Genomic DNA, 26264 nt, shown 5'->3' with positions numbered 1-26264 from the left:
CAAGAATTCAGTTATAGCTCAGACACAGCATAGTTTTGTTAAAGGCAGGTCTTGTTTGACCAATTTGATTGGATACTATGATGTAGTCACAAAAGAACTGGATGCAGGGAATAACTTTGATATTATATATTTGGATCTTAGAAAGGCTTTTGATACTGTTGCGCATGGAAGACTGCTGCACAAATTGGAGAAGTGTGGCATTGGAGGCAAATTGCTGCTATGGATAAAGGGATGGTTGAGTGGCAGAAGACAGAGAGTGGTAATCAATGGACACTGCTCAACGTGGACTAATGTTATTAGTGGAGTTCCTCAGGGTTCAGTGTTGGGTCCATTGTTGTTTTCTGTATTTATAAATGATATTGATGATGGTGTATCAGGCTTAATGTCCAAGTTTGCAGATGATACCAAGGTTGGCAGGGTTGTTAAGGACACTACTGATACTATGCTGCACAGGATCTGGAAAGGTTGAGCAGATGGGCTGAGAGGTGGCAAATGAAGTTTAACATTGACAAATGTAAAGTACTACATATGGGAAACAGTAACCCCAGATCAACGTATCAACTCTGTGGTACTACGCTGACAGTGGTAGAGAATGAAAAGGACCTGGGAGTAATTGTGCAGGCAGATATGAAGTTCTCTGAGCAGTGCAGACGAGCTGCAAGAGTAGCTGCTCATGGTGTCTTGTCAATGATATACAGGAATTTTTCAAGCAGGGACAGGGATGTGATTATTCCCTTGTATAAGGCATTGGTCAGGCCACACCTTGAGTACTGTATACAGGTCTGGAGGCCTCATTTGAGGAAGGATGTAGAGCTGCTGGAACGAGTACAGAGAAGGGCAACAAGATTGGTGAATGGAACAAAGGGTTGCTCTTACGAAGAAAGGCTCAAGTTTTGCAAATTACAGAGCCTGGAGACTAGGCATCGGCGAGGTGATCTGATAGAGGTGTATAAGGCTTTGAATGGCTTGAGCATGCTCAATGCCAATGGGATTCTTCCTCTTGCTCAGAATAATCACCTGAGAGGGCATAAATTCAAATTGAGGAAGGACGGATGTCGGATAGATGTGCGGAAATTTGCCTTTAGCCAGCGGGCAGTTGGTTTGTGGAATAGACTCCCATCGTCTGTTGTTGAAGTTGATAGCCTAAATAAATTTAAGGCTCAGCTGGACAGGTATTTCGAACGAACGGAGGTCTGAAATGGGAGTAGTGGTTGTTTTTTTTTTTTTTTTTTTTTTTTTTTGGCGATGCTGAATAAGCTTGCTTTCTTGCATCATATGCCTCTGCTAATGCTAAACATCCCCACCAAGTTTCAGCAAAATTGAAGATGGTCGAGCTAGGGCCCCAAGGCCCACTTGACATGAAATGACCCATTAGCTCTCTATCTCCCTCTCTCTCGCAGCAAACAGTAGAAGTTTTTAATGGAAGAACATCAGATATGGCATTCTTCCATTAAAAACTTTATTCATTTGCAGTTAACTGTTCATTTGCAGTTAACACAAAAATTCATAATTTTGGATGCGAATAAATGACCAAAACACTATTGTCTATGCAATAACTTTCTTTTAGTAAGCTGCTCCAAACATATGAAGCTTTATAGTGATTAGGTTTGTCTCAACAAAATTCCCAGAATCCCATTATTTTTAAATGCACTCTCACTAGCAGATGGGAAAGACTGGTTATGTCCAGTACCAGAGAGAGAGAGAGATGGTGCCCACTCGAGCACTTTTAATGCTTTGTTATTTTCCATTACACTCCTTGACTGATTGTTGAAGCAGTGGCTGTTAAGGAGGCCATACATGCTTAAGCATTCTCAAAAACTCTCAAGTAAAAGCCAGTACAATTGCCCGAGCATGTATCTCAACTTTATCTCATGTTTTCTTTTCTTTTTTCTAATTTGCACTATTTTGTTATCAAGTTGGTAATTGAAGATGAACCATTAGTAGTAGTAGCAGCATACGTTGAGTCTGTTACAGACATTCTCTCAGGTACGTCAAGCTGAACTTGCTATCTGGGAGTCCAAAACACTGATGGAACTGATATATGGGTGACACACAAGTCAAGTGTACCTTTTCACAAATATATTCCTTTCACAAATATACGTGGTCTCAATTCTAATCTCAACGAAGTCCATTTCCACTTGCAGTCTTCCAAACCCCATGTACTTTTTCTGACTGAATCTCAGTTATCAGTTGATTCAACTACTGCTCATCTCAGATGTCCAAATTATTTGCTGTATGATTCCTTTCGCCTCAAAGGTGGTACTTGTGCATATGTCCGTTCTGATATTCCCTGTCAGAGACTTGGCAATTTGGAATCTCCTCTCTTTGATCTTCTCTGGCTTAAAATCTCTCTACCTCATTGTGTAAAATTCATCTGTTGTCTCTACCGTTCTCCCAACTCCACTAATCACTTGGAGCTCTTTGACTTCCTCTCTTTGCAACTTGACTTTCTCCAGTCCAACTTTCCTAACAGTGAGGTAATTTTCCTTCGTGATTTTAACATTCACAACTCCAGCTGGCTTCCATTTTCTAGTCACACCGACCCAGCAGGTCGAGATGCTGAGGCTTTTGCAATTACTAATGACCTAGCACAGATTGTTCATTTACCTACAAGAATACCAGACAATCCTAATCATACAGCCAATACGCTTGATCTTTTTCTCACAAACAACCCTTCTAAGTACAAGGTTGAAGTGAGAGGTCCTTTAGGCACTTCAGATCACAACTTGGTGATTGCCTCTTCTCCAATGGAACCTTTATCTCATGGCTATTCCCAACCTCGTATTGTTTGGCATTACAAGAATTCAAAATGGGATGACCTGCGAGACTTCTTTTCTTCTTTTCCTTGGTCTGATTACTGTTTCAAAACTTCTGATGTCAACGTTTGCTCAGATCGTGTCAGTGAAATTATTCTTGCAGGAATGGAATCCTTTATCCCACACTCCACTTTAAAATCTCGTCCTTTATCTAAACCTTGGTTTTCCAATAAATGTGCTAAGGCTGTCCAAGAGAAGAACGTTGCATATCGTAATTGGCTTGTTTCTAATTCTTCAGTTTCATTTTCTGCCTACACCAAAGCTCGCAACAATTGTAAAGCAGTTATTAATCAGTCCAAACTAGAGTTTGAACAGGCTAAGAGTAGAAAACTAGCTTCTTGCCCTAATGGTAGCCGAGCATTCTGGTCTCTTGCCAAAGCTGTTGGCCGCAACTTTTGCCCATCTCTGCTCCCACCTCTGTCCAAACCAGATGGTTCTGTTGTCACTTCAGCCAAGGATAAAGCTGACCTGCTAGCATCCCATTTTTCTTTGAGCTCATGTATTAATGATCTTGGTAAAACACCTCCCACCATTCCTAACACGCTCCATTCAATGCCTCCTGTGGTCTTCCGTCAAAAGGATATCAGAAGGATTTTGATGAATCTTGATGCTAAGAAAGCTCCAGGTCCTGATGGTATTTCTCCACTTGTTCTCAAAACCTGTGCTCCTGAACTTACTCCTATTCTTTGCCGCCTTTTTTCACTTTCTTATTCCAAAGGTTTTTTTCCTTCTGCTTGGAAATTTGCTCATATCCAGCGAGTTCCTAAAAAGGGTGACAAATCCCTCCCATCCAATTATCGTCCCATTGCAATTACTTCTACTCTTTCTAAAGTAATGGAGAAATCAATTAACCGCCAACTCTTAAACTACCTAGAAACCTTCCGTCTGATCAACGATCGCCAGTATGGATTCCGTCAGTGTCGATCCACTGGTGATATTCTGGCTTATGTTACCCATTTATGGACTAATTCAATGGAAAGGTTCGGTGAAACACAAGTAGTTGCTCTTGACATCTCAAAGGCTTTTGATCGTGTTTGGCATAAAGGTCTTCTAAACAAGCTTCCATCTTATGGTTTGCCAACTGTTTTTAGTAATTGGTTATCCAGTTTTCTCTCTGATCGCTCGCTGAGGGTGTGGTAGATGGCTCTCTGTCTTCTAACTTCTCCACTAATGCCGGTGTCCCCCAAGGTTCAGTTCTTTCCCCCCACTCTTTTCCTCTTGTATATCAATGACCTTCTTCCATTGACTGGAAATCCTATCCATAGTTTTGCCGATGATAGCACATTGCATTCAACTTTCCATTTTGAGAAACCTTGTCCAGCTCAATCAGCTTCAAGTTCTCGAAAATCTGCTGCCAATTCCTTAAATGCCGATCTTCAGGTAATTCTCCAGTGGGGCAAAGACAACTTAGTTGATTTCAACCCTTCTAAAACTCAATCTTGTCTTATATCTCGCAAAAAGGATTCTTCTGCTCCTATGCTTATCTTTAGTGACACTCCGATTTCTAGGCAAAATGATATATCTCTTTTGGGGATTACCCTGACTTCTAATCTCTCTTGGCACAAGCACATTACAAATATTGCTTCCTCTGCATCTAAAAAACTTGGTTTTCTCTTTCGCTCTCGGCGTTACTTTTCTCCCAATTAGCTACTCACTCTGTATAAATTGCAAATCCGCCCTGCCATGGAATATTGTTCCCACATCTGGGGTGGTGCCCCCAAAACCTCTCTCAGGCTTCTTGATTCCATTCAGAAGAGGGCAGTTAGGTTAATTAATGATTCATCTCTAACAGAGTCTCTCCACTCGCTTTCTCATAGACGCACTGTTTCTGCTGCATGCCTCTTCTACAGATACTTCCATGGGCACTGTTCTTCTGAATTGGCTTCTATAATTCCCGCTCTCTCTTTCAAAACAGTCCGAACACGTGCCGCCACCAGCCAACATCCATTTACTGTCCAACTTCAAACCCACAGAACCAACTTTTCATCTTTCTCATTTATTCATTCAACTGCCGTTTTCTGGAACAACCTTCCTTCATACGTATTTCCTGAAAATTACAATCTAAAGAAGTTCAAGTCCAATATCAACAAATATCTTCTTTCGTCTTCTCAACCTCCAACCCAAGCACGGTACTAAGTACTATAGGTTATAATACCTCTCGTGTTTGGGGTTCTCATAAAAAAAAAAAAAAAAAAACCTAATTTCGGCAGAGTATTATTGGTCTGTGACAGCCAAATCCTCTACTTGCACCTTCATGATGGTGTGGGGCTGTTAGTAACCTTGGATATAACCTTCATGTGCAAACCTATGTAAGCAAAGGTTGAGGTGTGGTGCCCACACCATACTGAGGAATGCTACCACCCCCCTCTGTATTTCCAGGCAATACTAGGTGGTAAATGACTCTCATAATCTGGTGCAATACCACCTCTTTGCTTATTGGAGGCTTAAAGGTGTTGAACCCATGTTTAGTCTTCCAAGAACATCTCCGGCAACACCCCATCTCTTCCATCGTGGCAGTATGATTGATGTCTTTTGAGGTTATGATGGACATCCTGGTGAGATCCAATGTTCCTTACATTTTGAAGGGCCAACTCTAAAATGGTGTTCGCAGACTGGGAGCTAGATAGTCCACTGGACTGAACCTGTTGGCAACTCTGTAGAGGTCTTTCAGATCAGCTAGGCTTTTCACATCATGGCATAAGTTGCCTTTGCACCATAAAAACCTAAATCAAATTAAATTAATCCAGATCAGCTAGTGTATAATTTTGCTGCCTGTACTCTGCCAAATAGTGACTGGAGAGAGTTACGTAGTGTGTGGATGGAGAGGGGGCATTGCCGAGACCATGTTATGTTAAGGAGCTGGGTACATTCTTGCCATATGTATGCTATATCCAAGAATTTCATTACTTCATACATCATGTACCATTCCCACCTTTTCTTACTACTGAATATATCATTAATTGTCAAACTAATAGAAGAAACTCATCTGTAAAAAGATTTAAACCTCCCAGATACTTCATTGTTCATTTCACAAATATACGTGGTCTCAGTTTCAATCTCAGTGATATCCATTTCCACATACAGTTTGCCAAACCCCATGTACTCTTTCTGACAGAATTCCAATTATCAGTTGTTCAACCACTGCCCATCTCAGTTGTCCAAATTATTTGCTGTATGATTCATTTTGCTTCAGAGGTGGTACTTATGCATGTCTGCTCTGATATTTCCTTTCAGAGACTTAGTAATTTGGAATCTCCTGTTTTCCACCTTCTTTGGCTTTAATTAAATTTCTCTACCACATTCTGCTAAATTCATTTGTTGCCTCTATCATTCTCCAAACTCCACTAATCACTTGGAACTCCTTTACTTCCTCTCTTTGAAACCACTTTCTTCAGTCCAACTTTCCTAACAGTGAGGTAATTTTTCTTGGTGATTTTAATGTTCACAACTCCAATGGCTTCCGTTTTCTAGTCACACGGACCCGGCTGGTTGGGATGCTGAGGCTTTTGCAATTACTAATGACCTCGCATAGATTGTTCATTAACTTACCAGAATACCAGACAATCCTAACCATGCAGCCAATACCTTGATCTTTTTCTCACAAACAACCCTTCTAAGTGCACGGTCAAGGTGAGTGGTCCTCTAGGTACCTCAGATTGCAACTTGGTGATGGTCTCTTCTCCAGTGGAGCCTTTCTCTCTTGGCATTACAAGAATGCAAAATGGGATGATCTGCGAGATTTCTTCTCTTCTTTTCCTTGGTTGGATCTGTTTGAAATCTTCTGATGTCAGTGCTCAGATTGTGTCAGTGAAATTATTCCTGTAAGTATGAAATCCCTTATTCTCCACTCCATCTTAAAATCTCATCTTTTATCTAAACCTTGGTTTTCCAATAAATGTGCTAAGGATGTTCAAGATAAGAATGTTGCATATCAGAATTGGCTTGTATCCATATCTCTGGCTTTATTAGCATTAGCATTAGTAGAGGCATTTGATGCAAGAAAGCAAGCTTATGCAGCATCAGCCAAAAAAAAAAAAAAAAAAAACCCACTTCCACTTCACCCCTCTGTTCGTTCATAATACCTGTCCAGCTGAGCCTTAAACTTATTTAGGCTATCAACCTCCACTACAAGGGATGGAAGTCTGTTCCACCAACCAACCACCCACTGGCTAAAGGCAAATTCCGCACGTCTATCCTACATCTGTCTTTCCTCAATTTCAATTTATGCCCTCTCAGGTGATTATTCTGAGCTAGAGGAAGAATCCCATCAGCATTGAGCATGCTCAAACCATTCAAGGCTTTATACACCTCTATCAGATCACCTCGCTGGTGCCTAGTCTCCAGACACTGTAATTTGCAAAACTTAAGCCTTTCTTAGTAAGAGCACCCCTTTGTTCCATTCACTAATCTTGTTGCCCTTCTCTGTACTCGTTCCAGCAGCTCTACATCCTTGTTCAAATGAGGCCTCCAGACCTGTATACAGTACTCCAGGTGTGGCCTGACCATTGCCTTATACAAGGGAATAATCACCTCCTTATCCCTGCTGAAAAAATTCCTGTATATTATTGACAATACTCCATGAGCTACTCTTGCAGCCCGTCTGCACTGCTCAGAGAACTTCATATCTGCCTGCACAACCACCCCCAAGTTCCTTTCATTCTCTACCACTGTCAGTGTAGTAGTAACACAGAGTTGATACATTGCTCTGGGGTTGCTGTTTCCCATGTGTAGTACTTTACATTTGTCAATGTTAAACTTCATTTGCCACCTCTCAGCCCATCTGCTCAACCTTTCCAGATCCTGTTGCAGCAGCATAGTGTCAGTAGTGTCCTTGACAACCCTACCAACCTTTGTGTCGTCTGCAAACTTGGACATTAAGCTTGATATACCATCATCAATATCATTTATAAATACAGAAAACAATAATGGACCCAACACTGAGCCCTGAGGGACTCCAATAATAACATTAGTCCACGATGAGCAGTGTCCATTGATTACCACTCTCTGTCTTCTCCCCCTCAACCACCCCTTTATCCATAGCAGCAATTTGCCTCCAATGTCACACTGCTCCAATTTGTGTAGCAGTCTTCCATATGCAACAGTATCAAAAGCCTTTCTAAGATCCAAGTATATAATATCAAAGCTATTCCCTGCATCCAGTTCTTTTGTGACTGCATCATAGTATCCAATCAAATTGGTCAGGCAAGACTTCCCCTTAACAAAACCATGCTGTGTCCGAGCTATAACTGAAGTCTTGTCTAAATGATCCTGCAGTGCTTCTTTAACCAGTGCCTCCATTAACTTTCCTGGAACAGAAGTTAAGCTCACAGGTCTATAATTACTTGTGTCAGCCTTTGATCCTCCTTTGTGAATTGGGGTCACATTTGCACATCTCCAGTCTATGGGTACCTCCCCTGAGTCCAAGGAAGCTTTCATAATTATGGCTAAGGGTTTGCTTACTACCTTTGCTGCCTCCTTTAATATAACTGGATAGATCCCATCCAACCCGGGTGCCTTTCTTGTGTTTATCTTCAACAGTTTCTCCTCCACTTTACTCCCAGTTATTTCATGATTCTGTAGCTTACTGCTAGAGTTGAATACACCTCTGGCATTCCCCTCGCTGAATAACTCCTCATGTGTGAATGTCGATGCAAAATGTTCATTTAGTTTGTTAGCTACCTGAGCAGGATCATCAACAGTTGACCCATCAATATCAAGTGGACCAATCTGATTCATCCCCTTCCTTCTAGAGTTTACATAAGTAAAGAACTCTTTGCTGTTTTTCTTTGCACCCCTTGCCAAGGATTTCTCGTAATCTGCCTTCACCTGCCTAACCTCCTTTGTAACTTGGTTGCATATCATCTTGTATCTATCATAGGCTTCTGTGTCATGTGTTAATTTGTAAGTATCCCATGCATTTTTCTTCTCTGCCATATGCCTCATTAGTTCATCTGATATCCATTTTGGCCTAAACCTTGAACAATATTTCTTACTTGGTATGTAAAGCCTAGTAACTTCCAAGATTAATTCTTTGAATGCTTCCCATTTTGAATTTGCTGTTGGTAACATCATCAGTTGGTCCCACTGTATAGAATTTAAATACTGTCTCAGTCCATCGTAGTCACCTTTACGGAAGCAATAACCCTTCCCTTTACCCCTAATGGTAGTTACCTCTTTGAGTAAATCCCACTTCAGCACACTGTGATCACTGCCACCTAGTGGTTCATTTATCTGCAGATTCTTAATGCATGAAGAATCACTGCTGATAATCAAATCAAGAGTATTACTCCCTCTAGTTGCGTCCCGAACATGCTGATGTAGAAAACAATCATCCAATAAATCCACAAAAGCCCTGCTAGTGTGTGAGTGACCAGCCCCCAAATTCCAATCAATATCTGGGAAATTAAAATCTCCCATTATAAGACTCTGATTTACTGGCCCACTCTATTTCCCTGTACAGTTTCTTATTATACTCATCAGAGTCATTAGCCTATAGCACACTCCTACTCTCAATTTTGATCTCCCAATGCTTATGTCACACCAAACTGACTCAACACTGCACTGTCCAGCGATGTCGACTGGCTTCACTTCCTTGGGTTTTATGTGTTTCTTAACTAATAGCATAACCCCTCCCCCCTTCCTATCCTGTCTATCCTTTCTGTAGACGTTGTACTCCCTAAATTCCAGTTCTGCATCCCTTATATCTGTGTGACACCACGTCTCTGATATCCCAACAATATCTGCCTTTGATGTTTTGAGCAATATCTCAAATTCATCAAATTTATTTACTAAACTCCTAGCATTGGTGTACACGCAAGTATACCTGCACCTGTTTCTATTCTTAGCTACCCTAACACAACCCATGTGTTTACTTGTACCGCAATGGCTCCCAGCAGTCTCTGAAATATCATGCATCTTGTTTTTCAGGCTTCTGCTCATTCTAATAGAAGCAGTGAAGAAGAAGTTATAATAGAAGAAGTTATTTTCTGCCTACACCAAAGCTCGCAATAATTGTAAAGCAATTATTAATCAGTCCAAACTATATTTCAAGCAGGCTGAGAGTAGAATACTTGCTCCTTGTGCAAATGTTAGTCAAGCATTCCGGTCTATTGCCAAAGCTATTGGATGCAACTTATGCCCATCTGTAGAATGGGCATTCTATAGATGGGCATAAGTTGCAAAACGAGATGGTTCTATTGCCACTTCAGCTAAAGATAAAGCAGACCTGCTAGCATCCTACTTTTCTTCAAATTCATGTATTGGTGATTTTGGGAAACCACCTTCTATCATTCCCAGTACACTCCATTCAATGCCTCCAGTAGTCTTCCGTCAAAAGGATGTCAGAAGAAATTTGAACAACCTTGATGCTAAGAAAGACTCCAGGTCCTGATGGTATTCCTCCACCTGTTCTCAAAACCTGTGCTCCTGAGCTTACTCCTGTTCTGTGTTGCCTTTTTTCACTTTCTTATTCCAAAGGTGTTTTCCCTTCTCGTTGGAAATTTGCAAATATCCAGCCAGTTTCTAAAAAGGGTGACAAATCCTTTCCATCTAGTTATCATTCCATTGCACTTATTTCTACTCTTTCTAAATTAATGGAGAAATCGATTAACCACCAACTCCTAAATTGTCTAGAAACCTTCCTTCTGATCAACAATTGCCAGTATGGATTCCTTGTCCATAGTTACCCATCTATGGACAAATTCAGTGAAAAAATTTGATGAAACTCAAGTAGTTACACTTGACATTTCAAAGGCTTTTGATCATGTTTGGCATAAAGGTCTTCTAAATAAGCTTCCATCTTATCTTATGCTAACTGATTTTTGTAATTGGATATTCAGTTTTCTCTCTGATGATGCGCTGCAGGCGATGATAGAAAGCTCTCTGTTTTCAAACTTCTCCACCAATGCAGGTGTTCCCCAGATTTAGTTCTTTCTCCCACTCTTTTCCTCTTGTATATTAATAACCTTCTTCTATTCACCAGAAATCCTATTCATAGTTTTGCTGATAATAACACATTGCATTCCACCTTCCAGGTTGAGAAAACTTACCCTGCTCAAACACCTTCAACTTCTCAAATACCCACTATCAATTACTTAAATGTTGATCTCCAGGTAATTCTCCAGTGGGGCAAAGATAACCTAGTTGACTTCAGTCCTTCTAAACTTAGTCCTGTCTATCTTTCACAAAGAGAATTCTTCTTTTCATATGCTTATCTTCAATGACACTGATTTCTAGGCAAGATTATATTTCTCTATTAGGGATTACCCTGACTTCTAATTTTTCTTGACATAATAAGCACATTACAAATATTTCTTTCTCTGTATCTGAGAAACTGGGTTTTCTCTTTTGCTCTTGGTGTTACTTTCCTTTCAAACAGCTGTTCACTCTATACAAATTGATCTTTGATTCTATTCAGACATGTAGTCTGAGAAGCAAGTTGGAGAGGAGGGGAATTACAAACCTAACAGGAGTCCTCGTGGGATAAGAAGTTGTGTGGGCTGTGATAGTTACCAAGAACACAAACATATACTTGTTTATACACTAATGTATAGTAAATAAATTTGAATTTTAAGTATTAGTTAAGTTATCAAATTTATACATTATAGGAACATCAGAAATTGGTGTAGAATTTGAATATGAGTACAAAATGTGCAGAAAGGAGGGGGGAATTATGCTCATGGTTATGAAGCACTCAAATTCTGAAACAATACACCCAGTTTGCATGGGCTGCCTGCCACTGTAATGTTGAATCAGTCTGGTGTGACATAATCACTGGGAAAACAAAAATGAGAGTGGAAGTATGTTATAGGCCAGTTGACTGTGTTGTATATAATGAATAAGTATGCAGACAAAGAGTAGGCCAATAAATCAAAATGTCTTATTATAGGGGGTTTAAACTTTTCAAATATTAATTAGAATTTTTGATTAGTTAATCACTTAGAAGCAGAACATTTGTAGATTTACTAGTGGGCATAGTATTTTAATATGGGATTCATTTAAAGATATAAATATTTTCAAGGGTAATGGGAAGAGAATTTGTTTGTTCAAAGGTGATTACAGTTTTTAAATTCTTTTCAGTAGGACTGGTCAGTTTTGTTAACAAATCAAATGGGAACTGTTCAGGAAAGTAATTGTTGTAAAAATTGAGCTATTTATGCAGACTTAGAGATATTGGTTTAAAGTTCAGACTGATATGAATGTCAGATGAACTAATAGACTATGGGTAGAGAATCAAAATTCATGGATGATTGTAAATTATTGGGGAACAGAAGCATTACTAGTCTTTCAGTCACATTACTGAGGGCATTAGACATGATAAGGAAAGTGAGAAATGTTTTGTTAAAAATGCAAAGAAAAGTAGGATAGATTTCTCTGCTTATGTTGATGTTATACAGGCTGCTGAAAAATTGAATAATTATTTTGCATCCATATTCACATGTGAAGATGTTTTCAGGGACAGAGATAACAGAATTATACTAAATTATACATAGCTGAAACTAAATGATTTTGTAATAACAGAATTTTTAATGGTAAAAGTAAACATGGCACCTTGGGCTGATAGAATCCATTCCATTGGCGCCTCCGTAGCCAGGTGGGAAGGAGCAGCAGTGCGTAGCACACGCTTCTTGATTAGACCGGGGTTCGAGCCCGTCACCACCAAATACGGATGCGGAAAGGTCAAGGCAATGACCACCGCATATTCCCGGAGCAATATGGCCTTAGTTGCTAATGCTCCTAAAAACCAAATAACAATCCATTCCATTATATTAAAAAAAACAGCAAAATAAGTAAGAACTTTTGACTATAATTATGAGAGAATGGAATCATGAGATGGCCTTACAGGCTGGAGATGTGAAATCTCTTTTCTATTCACAAAGGAGATTAAAAGGCAAAGTGAGTAATTAAAGACCTGTATAGTTGACTTCCATTCAAGGGAGTCAATGGTCAGTGAAATAACACAGGAATGTGAACAGGAACATGCTGCATTTGCCATATAACTTGACAGTTATATGGTAATTGCAGCATGGATTTGTTAAGGTGAGATCTTGTCTAACCAATCTGGTTAGTTGCTGTGGTAACAAAAGAACTGGATGCAAAATTAATTTTGATATTGTATACTCAGATTTCAGTACAGCTTTTGCTACTGTTTCATATAAAAGACTGCTATACAAATTGGAGCATCATGCCATTAGTGACAATTTACTGTTGTGGATAAAGGGATAGTGGACTGGGAGAAGACAAAGAGTGGTTATAAATGGGCACTGCTCTCCTTGGACTACTGTTATTAGTGGAGTAATTCAGGGTTCAGTGCAGGGCCTATTGTTTATTTATTACCAATATTGATGAAAGCATATAAAGGTTAAAGTCTAAATTTGAAGGTAATACAAAGGTTAGCAATTTGTTTAATGACAGAAATCAGAGTATTTTACTGAATCAAGACCTAGAAAAAACTGGATGGGCTGAGATGAGGTAATTCAGGTTAACACTGCTAAATACAAGTTACTGCATGTAGGTAGCAGTAATCCCAGAATAACATATCTAGCCCCAGGGGCTCACATCTGGTGAGTATGGGCTTGGCACACCCAGGGTCCTAAGCTGGATATCATCATTCTTCTCTTTCTTGGTGATTCCCTTCTATTTCTCTCTCTGTCTCTGTCTGGGGTAACTGAAATTTTTTTTTTTGGCTAGTGCAGAAAAAGCCTCAGGCTTCCTTGCACCATAAGGCTAATAATAATAATAACAATTGGATAGCACCATATTCAAGGTAGAGTAGGGGGTAGTACCATATTCAAGGTAGGGTAGGAGATAGTACCAATTGGGTAGTACCATACTCAAGGTAGGGGCAAATGAAAAAGACCTGGGGGGTAATTATACAATATGGCATGAAGTTCTCTGAGCAGTGCAGACATGCTGCTAGGGCAGCTCAATGGTTTTGTCAATGATATACAATAATTTTGTCAGTAAAAAGGAGATAATTACGGTGTAGTGACAATGTATAAGGCAGTGGTTAGGCTGCATATTGAGTACTGCATACAGGTCTGAAAGCTTCATTTTAGGAAGAGTATGGATCTGTTGGAATAAGGTGAATGCAGAGAAGAGCAACAAGATTAGCCATGGACACAAAATAGTACTCTTACCAAAGAGTACAGTTCTGCAAATTGTAGCATCTGGAACTAGGCACCTGCAGGACAACCTGATTGAAGTATTTAAGGCTTCAAATGGATTGGGTAAGCTATACACATTATAGGGACATAAATTTTAAAAAATGGTTGAAGAATAAATGGGAAAAAATTTTCACCCCAATGGAAATTTGTTCCAACAATTAATTATTTTCTGGCTGAAAGTAATTAATTGTCAGAACAAACTTCCATCTAAGTAGATAGTTTGAATCAATTTAAGCAACCATTAGCATTAGTAGTGGCATATGATGCAAGAAAGCAAGCTTATCAACCAAAAAAAAAAAAAAAAAAAAAACACTTCCTGTTTCACCTACCCATTTCCTCCAAAACTTTGTCCAGTTCTTACTTGAATCTATTTAAGTTATCAACTTTCACGACAGATGGAAGTTTGTTCCAGCAATCAACTTGCTGGCTAAAGACAAATTTCCTCATATCTATTCTGCAACTGTCTGTTCTACACCTATTGGCATATTGTAGGTGTAATCTGAGCAAGAGAAAAAATCCCATCAGCATTGACCTTGCTTAAACCATTCATGAGAAAATGAGAAAATTAAGTTTCAAAGAAAGGACATCAGAAAGTTCTGTGTGATTTCTGGCTGAGGAGAATTTCAGATTAGGAAGTCTCTGGAAAGGAATATCAGTGTGCAGGTACTACCTTTGGTGCAAAAGTAACTATGGAGCAAATAATTAGGGCAGTTCAAATGAGTGCTGGTTGAGGCAACCGATAATTTAGATGCTTTTAGATAAAGTGACTGGGAGTGGAGTTGACATATTGCAGGTGGGAAAGGGCATCATTTAGGTTGGAACTGAAACAGCATATTTATTAAATAAATGAGGTATTTATTATAATTATTTGATAACTAGTGTTATTTTACTAAAGTGAAATAAATAGTTCTTTTACAACAACATAGGTGTGCATTTTTGATTTTTTTTTTTTATTAGAGCCCTACATCACATCATTTTAGACTAACTGTGAAAGTGTAGGTCTCTATTTCAGCATAATTACATTGCATTTATTATTATCATTATTATTATCGTTGGCCACATGGTGCAAGGAAGCCTGTGGCTTTTGCTGCACCAACCAAAAAAAAAAAAAAATTGAGTTAACCTCAGAGAGAGAGAGAGAGAGAGAGAGAGAGAGAGAGAGAGAGAGAGAGAGAGAGAGAGAGAGAGAACAAGAGTAAGAAATAGAGGGGAATCACAAAGAAAGAGAAGAATAATGATATCCAGCTCAGGACCCTGTGTGTGCCAAGCCCATACTCACCAGATGTGAGCCCCTGGGGAATACTTGTTGATCTCTTGTAACTTTGCTATAACACACTATAGCATAGTCATGTATGTGAATAAAACAACTCCACTGCAACACACAACCTGCCAAACATCTCCTGCAGCTCCACAACACAGTCAAGTCATCTCTGATTTATATGAAACTTCATGAGGATAAACTATTCCTTAAATGAAACAAAATGACCATATCATATTCAAAACCTCTGAGAAAATCAAAAGGAAATATTTACTTTGCTCCTTATCAGTATCCCCTCGACGTGGGCACCTGTACGTGGTGAGGGGACCTCCCAGTGACGCTGCTGGACTTCCAGACTAGCATCACTGGGATCCAACGCCCACAGCCTAGGTTCCGGGCTTACATCAATGGAATCCGGCGTGTTTGCCGTGCGCTGCGACCCGTGGAAATTCGGAAAGGGGGATCCTGGTGGTTGAGGGGCCCAGCTTCAATACACCACTTTGGCCCCTGCTTCGACAAGACGGGTGGTCCTGGAAGGCCCGGCTAAGATCAATCGGCTAGTAGGTTCGCCTGCGAGGGTCAACCGTGTCAATGCCACGCCCCTACCCTCATGGTCCGAGGGACAGGATTCAGGCTGGCGGCGGTGCGGGTATAGTGTCTGGGTAGCCCTGGCGTCCCACTCCCGAGCGCATTTATTGCATGCCGGGTAGTGGGCGTCCCTTTGGGCTCCATGGTGGGTGGGGAGCCCGGGCACTGAACAATTAAAAAAACTATATGAATCCTGATAAACGTATTCCTTCAGGGGCCCCAACCCGGTCCCTATCTGAAAATAACGACGGAGAGGCAGATAGCATTATTGCTACAAAGAGGCAGCGAACCGAACTACCATCAGGGCCTGTCCCAAGGTTCTTAATAATGCATTCCACCAATGAAACACCGATTGGTAAAATGTCGCCCTTTTTTATACAAAAAGGGTTGGATGGGTTAGCAGGTACACCCAAGTCAGTTAAGAGGCTCCGTTCTGGGGACCTCTTGATTGAAACAAAAAATGACGGGCAGTCTGAACATCTACTCCGAGTAACATCAATCGGAGGTATACCCAAAACAGTGACACCACACAGAACACTAAATTCATCGAGAGGTGTCATTTCGGAGTGGGACCTTCTCGACGTCACCGAGGAGGAAATCTGCTCCGAATTACAACCACAGGGAGTTACTGCCGTCAAGAGAATCACTGCGCGAAGGGATGGGAAAATTGTTAAAACCAGGAGTGTTATCCTGACTTTTAACTCTCCCAAACCTCCTGATGAGATTAAAGCTGGATACATCAACTGTCCAGTACGTCCATACATTCCGAACCCTTTACGGTGTTTTAAATGTCAGAAGTATGGACATTCTCAAATGGCCTGCCGTGGAGTCCTTGCATGCGCCCGGTGCGGTGCAAAGGACCACGAAACAACAGCATGTTCAGCCACTAAACCCACCTGCATTAACTGTGAGGGAGAACATCCGGCCTATTCAAGGGCATGCCAGAGGTGGAAAGAAGAAAAAGAAATTCAACGGCTGAAGGCAGAGCTAAACATATCGTACCAGGAGGCAAGAAAAGCAGTGAAACCTCTTAACATCAAAAAACCTACCTACGCCCAGAAGGTAGCAGGGAGATGTTCGATTGGGACTCAGACGGACATGTCTGTCCCTCCAAAAGAATCATTTACTCCCATTGCACGTTATCTTTTAAGCTCCCAAAAACCTGCACAAAAGGACCAATCAGCTGCCACTCCTATATCGATACCTCCTAATGCTCCACAAGTTACAAAAGCAAAAGAAAAGAATAAGAAAGGGGAAGTAACACCTAGTACCCAGGAAAACATGGATGTCGAGCAGAAGGAGGTACATGATGAGTCAGTTTTGGAACTCTTTGCTGAGGAAGAAATGGACACAGGACAGCGTCCATACTTCCCCAGGAAAGATAAATCCAAGACTGACAAAATTAAGCCCTCAGCACCTCGGAAGCCGCCTGATGGACCCACCAAGTCCAAATAATGGCTAAATTCCTACAGTGGAATTGTCGTGGATTCCGGCAAAATACTGACGACATCAAGGCACTCCTGCAAAAGCACAAACCAGTTTGCTTTTGCGTACAGGAGACTTATTTAAAGGCAAATGATGACCCCACCATGTATAACATTACCATCATTCGTAAGGATAGAATTGTGGATGGGTCTGCCCACGGAGGAGTCGCAATCCTCGTCGGCAACCAGATCCCATTTCAGGCTTTGCAGCTTACAACTAGCATTGAAGCTGTAGCAATTCGCCTTACAGTGGGGTTCTTATTAACTGTCTGCTCTGTTTATTTGCCACCTGGGATTGACATCCCCCAGAAAGACCTTGATGATCTTATCATGCAATTGCCCTCCCCTTGTTTAATTCTTGGGGATTTCAATGGACATAACACTCTGTGGGGTAGTGCTGACATCAATGGTAGGGGACGAGTCATAGAGCATATGCTCACTGACAATGATCTCTCCCTCCTAAATGTGGGAACAAACACCTTCTTCCACATGCCTACCCGTACATTCTCTGCCATTGATCTTTCTATCTGCTCCCCTTCTCTCCTTCCTTCACTTACTTGGGAGGTAGAAGAAAATCCATTTGGAAGCGATCACTTCCCCGTGATAACAACCCTAACTAATGGTAGACCCTGTCTGCCATTTAGTTTACCGCGGTGGAAGATCGATCAGGCTGACTGGAATGCCTTTCAATATCTGGCAAACTTTGACATCACTACAGTCAGTCAGGAGCCAATCAATGAAGCAGTCATGTATGTCACAGAAACGATTGTCCAAGCAGCTGCAATTGCAATCCCAAAATCATCCAGCCGGTTCCCACTATTCCCCAAACCTTGGTGGAATTCAGAATGCACGGCAGCAAAAAAAGCGCAAAACAAAGCGTGGGGGATATTCCGCCGATATCCCACCACTGAAAATTTAATATCCTTCAAACGTGCACGTGCAAAAGCACGTTATGTACGACGTCAGAGCCAAAGGAAATCTTGGATTCGTTTTACATCTTCCATAACTCAGGCTGCTAGCTCAAAAGTAGTCTGGGATAAGATCCGGAAAATGAAGGGAAAATATCCACCATGCCCTTCTGTGATCCTCGAGCATAACGGATGTCCAATTGCAGATCGAACTGCAGTAGCAAATACTCTAGGGGAAACATTTGCAAAAATATCTGCAATAACATCTTTTCCCGCAGAGTTTTTGGCCCTGAAAGAGAAAAATGAGAAAAACCCCCTGAACTTCTATTCAAAAGGGCTTGAATCGTATAACAAGCCCTTTTCACAGGAGGAGTTAAATGCTGCACTCTTTCTCACGCACGCAAGTGCTGTGGGGCCCGATGACATCCACTACGAAATGGTAAAACACCTCACACCACAATGTAAGGATCACCTTTTAATTCTGTTTAACAGAATTTTTCTTAATAAACAATTTCCGGACTCCTGGCGGAAAGCAATCGTCCTTGCCTTCCCAAAACCAGGAAAGGATCCTAGAAATCCAAGTAATTATCGTCCTATTGCTCTGACAAGCTGTTTGTGCAAAGTCCTGGAAAGAATGGTTAATGCACGCCTTGTATGGTATTTAGAAACAAATGGTCTGCTTTCCAGGACACAGTGCGGCTTCCGAAGAAATCGATCCACTCTGGATCATTTAATCCGATTGGAAACGTCCATTCGTGACGCTTTTATTAAATCCGAGCATTTGGTAGCAGTTTTCTTTGATATTGAAAAAGCGTACGACACAGCCTGGCGATTTGGAATTTTAAAAGACCTCTATAACTTTGGTCTTAGAGGTAACCTTCCTGTTTTTATTAAAAACTTTCTTTCGAATCGCCAGTTTCAAGTCCGTTTAGGATCCACCCTCTCTCGAGTTTTCTCTCAGGAAGAGGGAGTCCCACAAGGATCCGTTCTAAGTGTTACGCTTTTCGCAATCAAAATAAACTCTATCACAGAACAACTTCCACCCACTGTAAACAATGCCCTCTATGTAGACGACTTTGCCATATTTTGCAATTCATGCAATATGAGGGTCATTGAAAGGCAACTGCAGAAAACCATTGATCGTCTCACAGCTTGGTCTTTGGCTAATGGGTTCAGATTTTCACCACAGAAGACCGTTTGTGTACACTACTGTCGCAAACGTAACCTTCATCCTGACCCAGAATTAAGGCTTGGACAAAATAACATCCCAGTTGTAGCAGAATTCAAATTCCTTGGACTTATTTTCGACAAAAAGCTGACATTTTTACAACACATTCGTCAGCTGAGGACAAGATGTGTCAAAGGGCTTAACATCCTTCGTGCCCTTTCATCAACTTCATGGGGCGCAGATCGTTCTACCCTTCTTCGCCTTTACCGAGCACTTGTCCGTTCCAAACTCGACTATGGGTCTCAGGTTTATGGTTCTGCTAGAGATAGTGCACTTCGGTGGTTAGATCCAATCCACCATCAAGCCATCCGGACAGCCACTGGAGCATTTCGCACATCTCCTGTCCAAAGCCTTTACGTCGAAGCAAATGAACCATCTCTGTCTCTTCGACGTAAGCAGTTGTCCTTACAGTATGCATTCAAATTAAAATCCCTGCCCGATCATCCCACGTGGCCATCCGTGTTTGAGCCGCGTTGGGAAAATCTCTACAACACCCGTCGGACTGCCAACAAACCTTTTGGTATTCGCATTCAAGGGCTGCTGAATGAGCTGAACTTGACGGTAGACAATGTTGCCCAGTCACCAAGGCAATTCTTTCCACCCTGGCATGCTCATTTTCCAACTTGCGACTTCTCCCTTAAGATCTGGGAGAAGGCTACTACACCGCCATCTGTCTACCAGCAACTCTTTGCAGTACATCGACAGCAGTATTCTGACTTTCTGCCAATCTATACAGATGGCTCAAAGTTAGAATGTCATGTGGGATCTGCTGTTGTGTTCCCTCACAAAACAATATCCTATAAGATCCCACAAGAAACTAGCATTTATACTGCAGAGTTGCATGCAATACAAACAGCCCTAGATCACATTAAAAATTGCGACTACCAGAGGTATATGATTTATTGCGATTCATCAAGCGCGTTACAGGCTCTGGTATCGGTGAGTTTTAATCCTCATCCGATCCTGTCCAGGATCCGGCAGATTCTTTTTTCTCTCATAGAATTGGAATATGATATTCGCTTTTGCTGGATCCCAAGCCACATTGGGATCCGGGGAAATGAATCGGCTGATGCCGCTGCTAAATCAGCCATTTCCCTGGATAATCATTGCCTGTCAGTCCCCTATACAGACTACAGGCAAATCATACGTTCTAAATTACTCTCCCAATGGCAAGATTCTTGGCACGGACAGGCCACAAATAAATTACATCGCATTAAGCCTGTAATTGCGCAATGGCAGTCCAGTCTACGCAGGGTCCGAAGAGAGGAAGTTGTTCTTGCTCGGCTCCGCATAGGTCATAGTCATCTAACCCATTCCTACTTGCTGAGGGAGGATGACCCACCTATGTGCGAGATATGTAATGTTATTTTAACCGTTAGTCATATTTTAATAGAATGTCCTGATTTTATAGAAGCGCGACGTTTGTATTTTACCGTTTTTACTAATGTGACTGAGCCATTTACACTCAGTCCCATTATAGGTGACAGAGACAATATGTCTGACGTTTTTAACTTTTTACAGTCTATTAATTTTTATAAAAGAATCTAAGGTTTACACTTTTTATACTTTTACTATACATCTTTTGACAATGATTTATTATTTGACGTGGTAGCTTTGGCTACCAAAATGTTTAGTAGCGTTTTAAAATTTGACTTGGCGCATTATGGCCTTAGCTGCCAATGCGCCATAAAAAACCAAATCAAATCAAATCAAACCTTATCAGTATCTGTGGTTCAGGGCTTAAACAAAAGTTTACCCATTTAGATTTTGTCATCTTCATCGGTACTAAATATATATATACATTTCTTGTTAATTTTTTACATTTTTATTTTAAAAAGTATGAAATGTACACCCCACAACAGCAGGCATCAAGTGTTTAACTATGAGTTTAATAATGAAAATAATTGCTTTGTAACTGTTGCAAAATTCGCATGACAATTTAATTTAGAAATATGATAAAAAAAAAAAAATTAAAATTAAATTGAAAAATACCTCAGAAAGAAGGTGAGTCCTGAATCCACAAACTTTGGATTAGGAAGATTTCATTAGCATTAGTAGAGGCATATGATGCAAGAAAGCAAACTTATGCAGCATCAGCCAAAAAAAAACACTTCAACTTCACTCCTCCGTTCGTTCGAAATACCTGTCCAGCTGAGCCTTGCTTAAATTAATTTAGGCTATCAACTTCCACAATAAGGGATGGAAGCCTGTTCCACCAACCAACTACCTGCTGGCTAAAAAGCAAATTTCTGCAAATCTATCCTACATCTGTCTTTCCTCAATCTGAATTTATGCCCTCTGCCCAAGCTATAACTGAAGTCTTGTCTAGATGATCCTGCAGTGCTTCTTTAACCAGTGCCTCCATTAATTTTCCTGGAACATAAGTTAAACTCACAAGTCTATAATTACTTGTCAGCCTTTGATGCTCTTTTGTGAATTGGGCTCACATTTGCACATCTCCAGTCTATGGGTACCTCCCCTGAGTCTAAGGAAGGCTCATAATTATGGCTAAGGGTTTGCTTACCTCTTTTGCTGTCTCCTTTAATATAACTGGATAGATCCCATCCACCCCAGGTGCCTTTCTTGTGTTTATCTTCAAGAATTTCTCCTCCACTTTACTCTCAGTTATTACAAGATTATCTAACATACTGCCAGAGTTGAATACACCTCTGGCATACTCCTCGCTGAATAACTCCTCATGTGTGAATGTCGATGCAAAGTATTCATTTAGTTTGTTAGCTACCTGAGCAGGTTCATCAACAGTTGAACCATCGATATCAAGTGGACCAATCTGATTCATCCTCTTCCGTCTAGAGTTTACATAAGTAAAGAATTCTTTGCTGATTTTCTTTGCATCCTTTGCCAAAGATTTCTCGTAATCTGCCTTCGCCTACCTAACCTTCTTTGTAACTTGGTTACAGATCAACTTATATCTGTCATAGGCTTCTGTGTCACGTGTTAATTTGTATGTATCCCATGCATTTTTCTTCTCTGCCATATGTCTCATTAGTTCATCTGACATCCATTTAGGCCTAAACCTTGAACAATATTTCTTGGTATGTCCAAGATAGGTTCTTTGAATGCTTCCCATTTTGAATTTGCTGTTGGTAACATCATCAGTTGGTCCCACTGTATAGAATTTAAATACTGTCTCAGACCATCGTAGTCGCCTTTACGAAAGCAAAAACCCTTCCCTTTACCCCTGATGGTAGTTACCTCTTTGAGTAAATCCCATTTCAGCACAGTGATCACTGCCACCTAGTGGTTCCTTTATCTGCAGGTTCTTAATGCATGAAGAATTACTACTGATAATCAAATCAAGAGTGTTACTCCCTCTAGTTGCCTCTCGAACATGCTGATGTAGAAAACAATCACCCAATAAATCCACAAAAGCCTTGCTAGTGTGTGAGTGACCAACCCACAAATTCCATTCAATATCTGGGAAATTAAAATCCCCCATTATAAGACTCTGATTTACTGACCCACTATTTCCCTGTACAGTGTCTTATTATACTCATCAGAGTCATTAGGCCTATAGCACATTCCTACTCCCAGTTTTGATCTCCCAATGCTTATGTCACACCAAACTGGCTCGACACTGCACTGTCCAGCGATGTCGACTAGCTTCACTTCCTTGGATTTTATGTGTTTCTTAACTAATAGCATAACCCCTTCTCCCTTTGTATCCTTTCTGTACACATTGTACTCCTCAAATTCAGTTCTGCATTCCTTATATTTGTGTGACACCATGTCTCTGATATCCCAACAATATATGCCTTTGATGTTTTGAGCATTACCTCAAATTCAACAAATTTATTTACCAAACTCCTAGCATTGGTGTTCACGCAAGTATACATACACCTGTTCCTATTCTTAGCAACCCTAACACAACCCGTGTGTTTACTTGCACTGCAATGACTCCCAGCAGTCTCTGAAATATCCTGCATCTTGTTTTCCAGGCTTCTGCTCATTCCAATAGAAGCAGTGGAAGAATTACTTTCACCTCTGCCAGTGGCTACTGTTAATCTATTATTCCTTGTATCCCCCCCCCAAGCTAGCAGTTTTCCGACCCACCTAACACTGCCTCGATAGCATCAGCAAATATTCTTGCACCCTTTCTATTTAAGTGTATCCCATCCCTGTAGAAGCAGTCTCTTCTGTTAACAAGTACAGACCACGCGGAAAAAAATTCTACCCCTTGAGCCTTGCACAATATTTCCAGGGTCGAACTGATTATAATCCTTAAGCCACATGAGCTGATAACGTTAAGAGAATTTCAAGTGGGCAAGGCAAACCTCTCTCTCTGTTTTCTCAGGGGTTTTCTAAATATGGGGTTATACTGTTTGTTCATTTTGCTTCATCTAAGAAATACTTTACATAGTGAAGTTTAAGATAACTCAGAGATGGCATAATTAGGCACTCTCCTTGTTAGCTGGTTATGCACTTCATTCTTCCTCAAAAGTGGTGTATTTGATGATCCTTGTTTTTTAAATATTTTTGACTCTAAATTTATCTTCTGAAATCATCTCCCAAAGAAACATGCCTAATAAAGAAACTATTGGTTCAGAAAACAAGGGAATTAGATCTGCATATTATGAAACTATAGCTGATATTACTTGTAAGATACTGTTTGGTATTTTGTTTACTTTTGTAAGTTTTGAATATGTTTATATGTAAAAAACATAAGTGCAAGGAATGTATCTTATATATAAAGAAAAACCTTTACCCTTAGACATTAAGTTATCATTATTTTTTATGCATTGTAAATTGTTTATATAATTGGTTGAAGGATTATTTTTAATTCATCCTTTGCTATTATTTTAGCCCGTATATTACATGAGAGACAAAACTAAGGGCATTCTCTATAAAGTCTTCATTCTGTTTGGGGCTCTAGTGAAGAAGCGTAGAGCTTTTTTCTATTTTTATTTTATTTTTTTCTCTTGCTTGCATACAAACAAACTCGTCAAATATTAATTTACAGACCCCATATACTGATATCATCTATATATTTACCTTGGCTGTATTTACCTTGCTGCTTTCCTTAAATATTCTGATATGAGAAATGTCAAAGTTATTCTCTGAAATGATTTTATTTCAGACTGAAAAGCTAACTCTATCAGAAAAATTCTAATGTGTCCTAGGGACTTTCAAAGTTTAATTAATTAGAAGATTAACAATTTTATTGCAAGCTTTTCTGACAGCCTTTTTGACCTGGGATTGTTTCATTTTATATTGAGGAGGGCAGAGACATTTTTTGGCTCTCTTCTCACTATGGCTGAATTAGTCAGCTGCTGGCAAAGGTTGCTTCATAAAAAATATACTAATGAATTGAAAGATACTACACTATTATATCACGTGGTAGATTAAGTAATTTATTATCAAAATAATACAATTTTAAAGGAATTGAACCAACCCAATGTCAATCACTTAAACTATTTATGGCTATGATTCATGAACTCACTGCTTCCTGTCTTCAGACAGATTCAATTTTATGGAAATAGAACATTGTTTGCTGAGTAGTCCTCCAAGTTTCCAATTTGATAATATTTGATTATTTACTATATAATGTATTCTAATTATGCTATAGTCCTTTACATGTACACTTTTTGTTTAATTATTACACTTTTGCTTATAACTTAATTTGCCGACCGGGCTAGCCGAGTGGGTAAAGTACCTGCCCGGCAACCCAAAGGTCGCGGGTTCGATTCCCGCCTCGGGCTTGGATCAAAGTACTGCAAAAACCTTGGGAGGTGCAATATGGCCACAGAAGCCGATGCACCAACAACTACCAAATCAAAAAAAAAAAAAATAAAATAACTTAATTTACTCATAAATTATAAATAAAGATAGTTAATGAAAATCCCTAGAGTTACTGTCAAAATTAGTTGGAATTGCTTACCTCTTAATAGAATCTGGTCGTGGAGTTTTTTGGTCTGGTTGGGGAAGACTGAGTCGGAAGGAGTGGGTTAACAGTTTGTTTCATGGCAAATCTGGCGGATTTTGAGTACAGGTGTATATAATGGAGGGAGATTAGGATGGCTCTATCAGTTCATTATTCTAATAATGAACAGTCATGTAGATCCCCTCTTCCAGTTAAAAAAAATTATACTGTTTTCCTTCAGTCAAATTGGAAGAAAATTGTTCTAAAGTCAGGCGGTTTCCCTCCAAATGGATTAAAAATTCCACATGTGCATCATGATAGAGTTAATGAGTACATAAGTATCATATTGTAATTATTATCATTTCTCAATGAAAAAGCATTTATTTTTATTTTTTTTTCTCCTTTACAGGAATGTTTACTTGAAAATGATGAATTTGAAGTGTCTTCCTAGTGCTTGAGACCCAGCAACACTTCTACAATGCCTTTTAAGTTGAAACTAAAAAGAAGTAAACAATACAATGTAGTCACAAAAAATCTGTTTGTAATATCTGTAGAGCTTTTAGACAATACACCAGTTGAATGTACCTTGTCTTCTCAAAGTCTCGGTCAAGAATGTTTAAGCAATGTGTGCCAAAGATTAGGCCTACAACAGGTAGGATTTTATTTATTTTTGTTATTGTTTCTTAATTTGCAAACACAAAAGTATACATTTTATTTTTATGTATGCCTCAATCATTTGTCTTAAAACAACAAAAAAACTTATTCTCCAGAAAAGAACCATTCATTCATTATCAAGCCATATCCCCTCTTAATTTGTCTGTCATTATTTTCCTCAAGTCTCCCTCTGGGCCTTTTCTCTCTTTTGCATCTTTCATCAATCAATCAATCAATCAATCTCTCTCTCTCTCTCTCTCTCTCTCTCTCTCTCTCTCTCTC

General features: G+C 40.0%; 1 protein-coding gene across 1 annotated transcript in view; it reads left to right on the top strand.

The window, feature by feature from the left end:
* The window catches only part of Pez (protein tyrosine phosphatase non-receptor pez), a 297962-nt gene that overhangs the window by 8445 nt on the left and 263253 nt on the right, over positions 1-26264 (top strand). The window contains exon 2 of the mRNA XM_090370791.1: positions 25738-25980. Within this exon, the coding sequence (XP_090226917.1) occupies positions 25807-25980 (174 nt within the window). The 5' untranslated portion in view covers positions 25738-25806. The remainder of the gene's footprint in view (positions 1-25737; positions 25981-26264) is intronic.

Source organism: Mastigoproctus giganteus, chromosome 3 (assembly GCF_048544385.1).
Source record: "Mastigoproctus giganteus isolate SK-2022 chromosome 3, ASM4854438v1, whole genome shotgun sequence".
Lineage (NCBI taxonomy): Eukaryota > Metazoa > Arthropoda > Arachnida > Uropygi > Thelyphonidae > Mastigoproctus > Mastigoproctus giganteus.
Note: the sequence above shows the minus strand (reverse complement) of the source record. Positions and strands in the feature narration are given on the sequence as shown.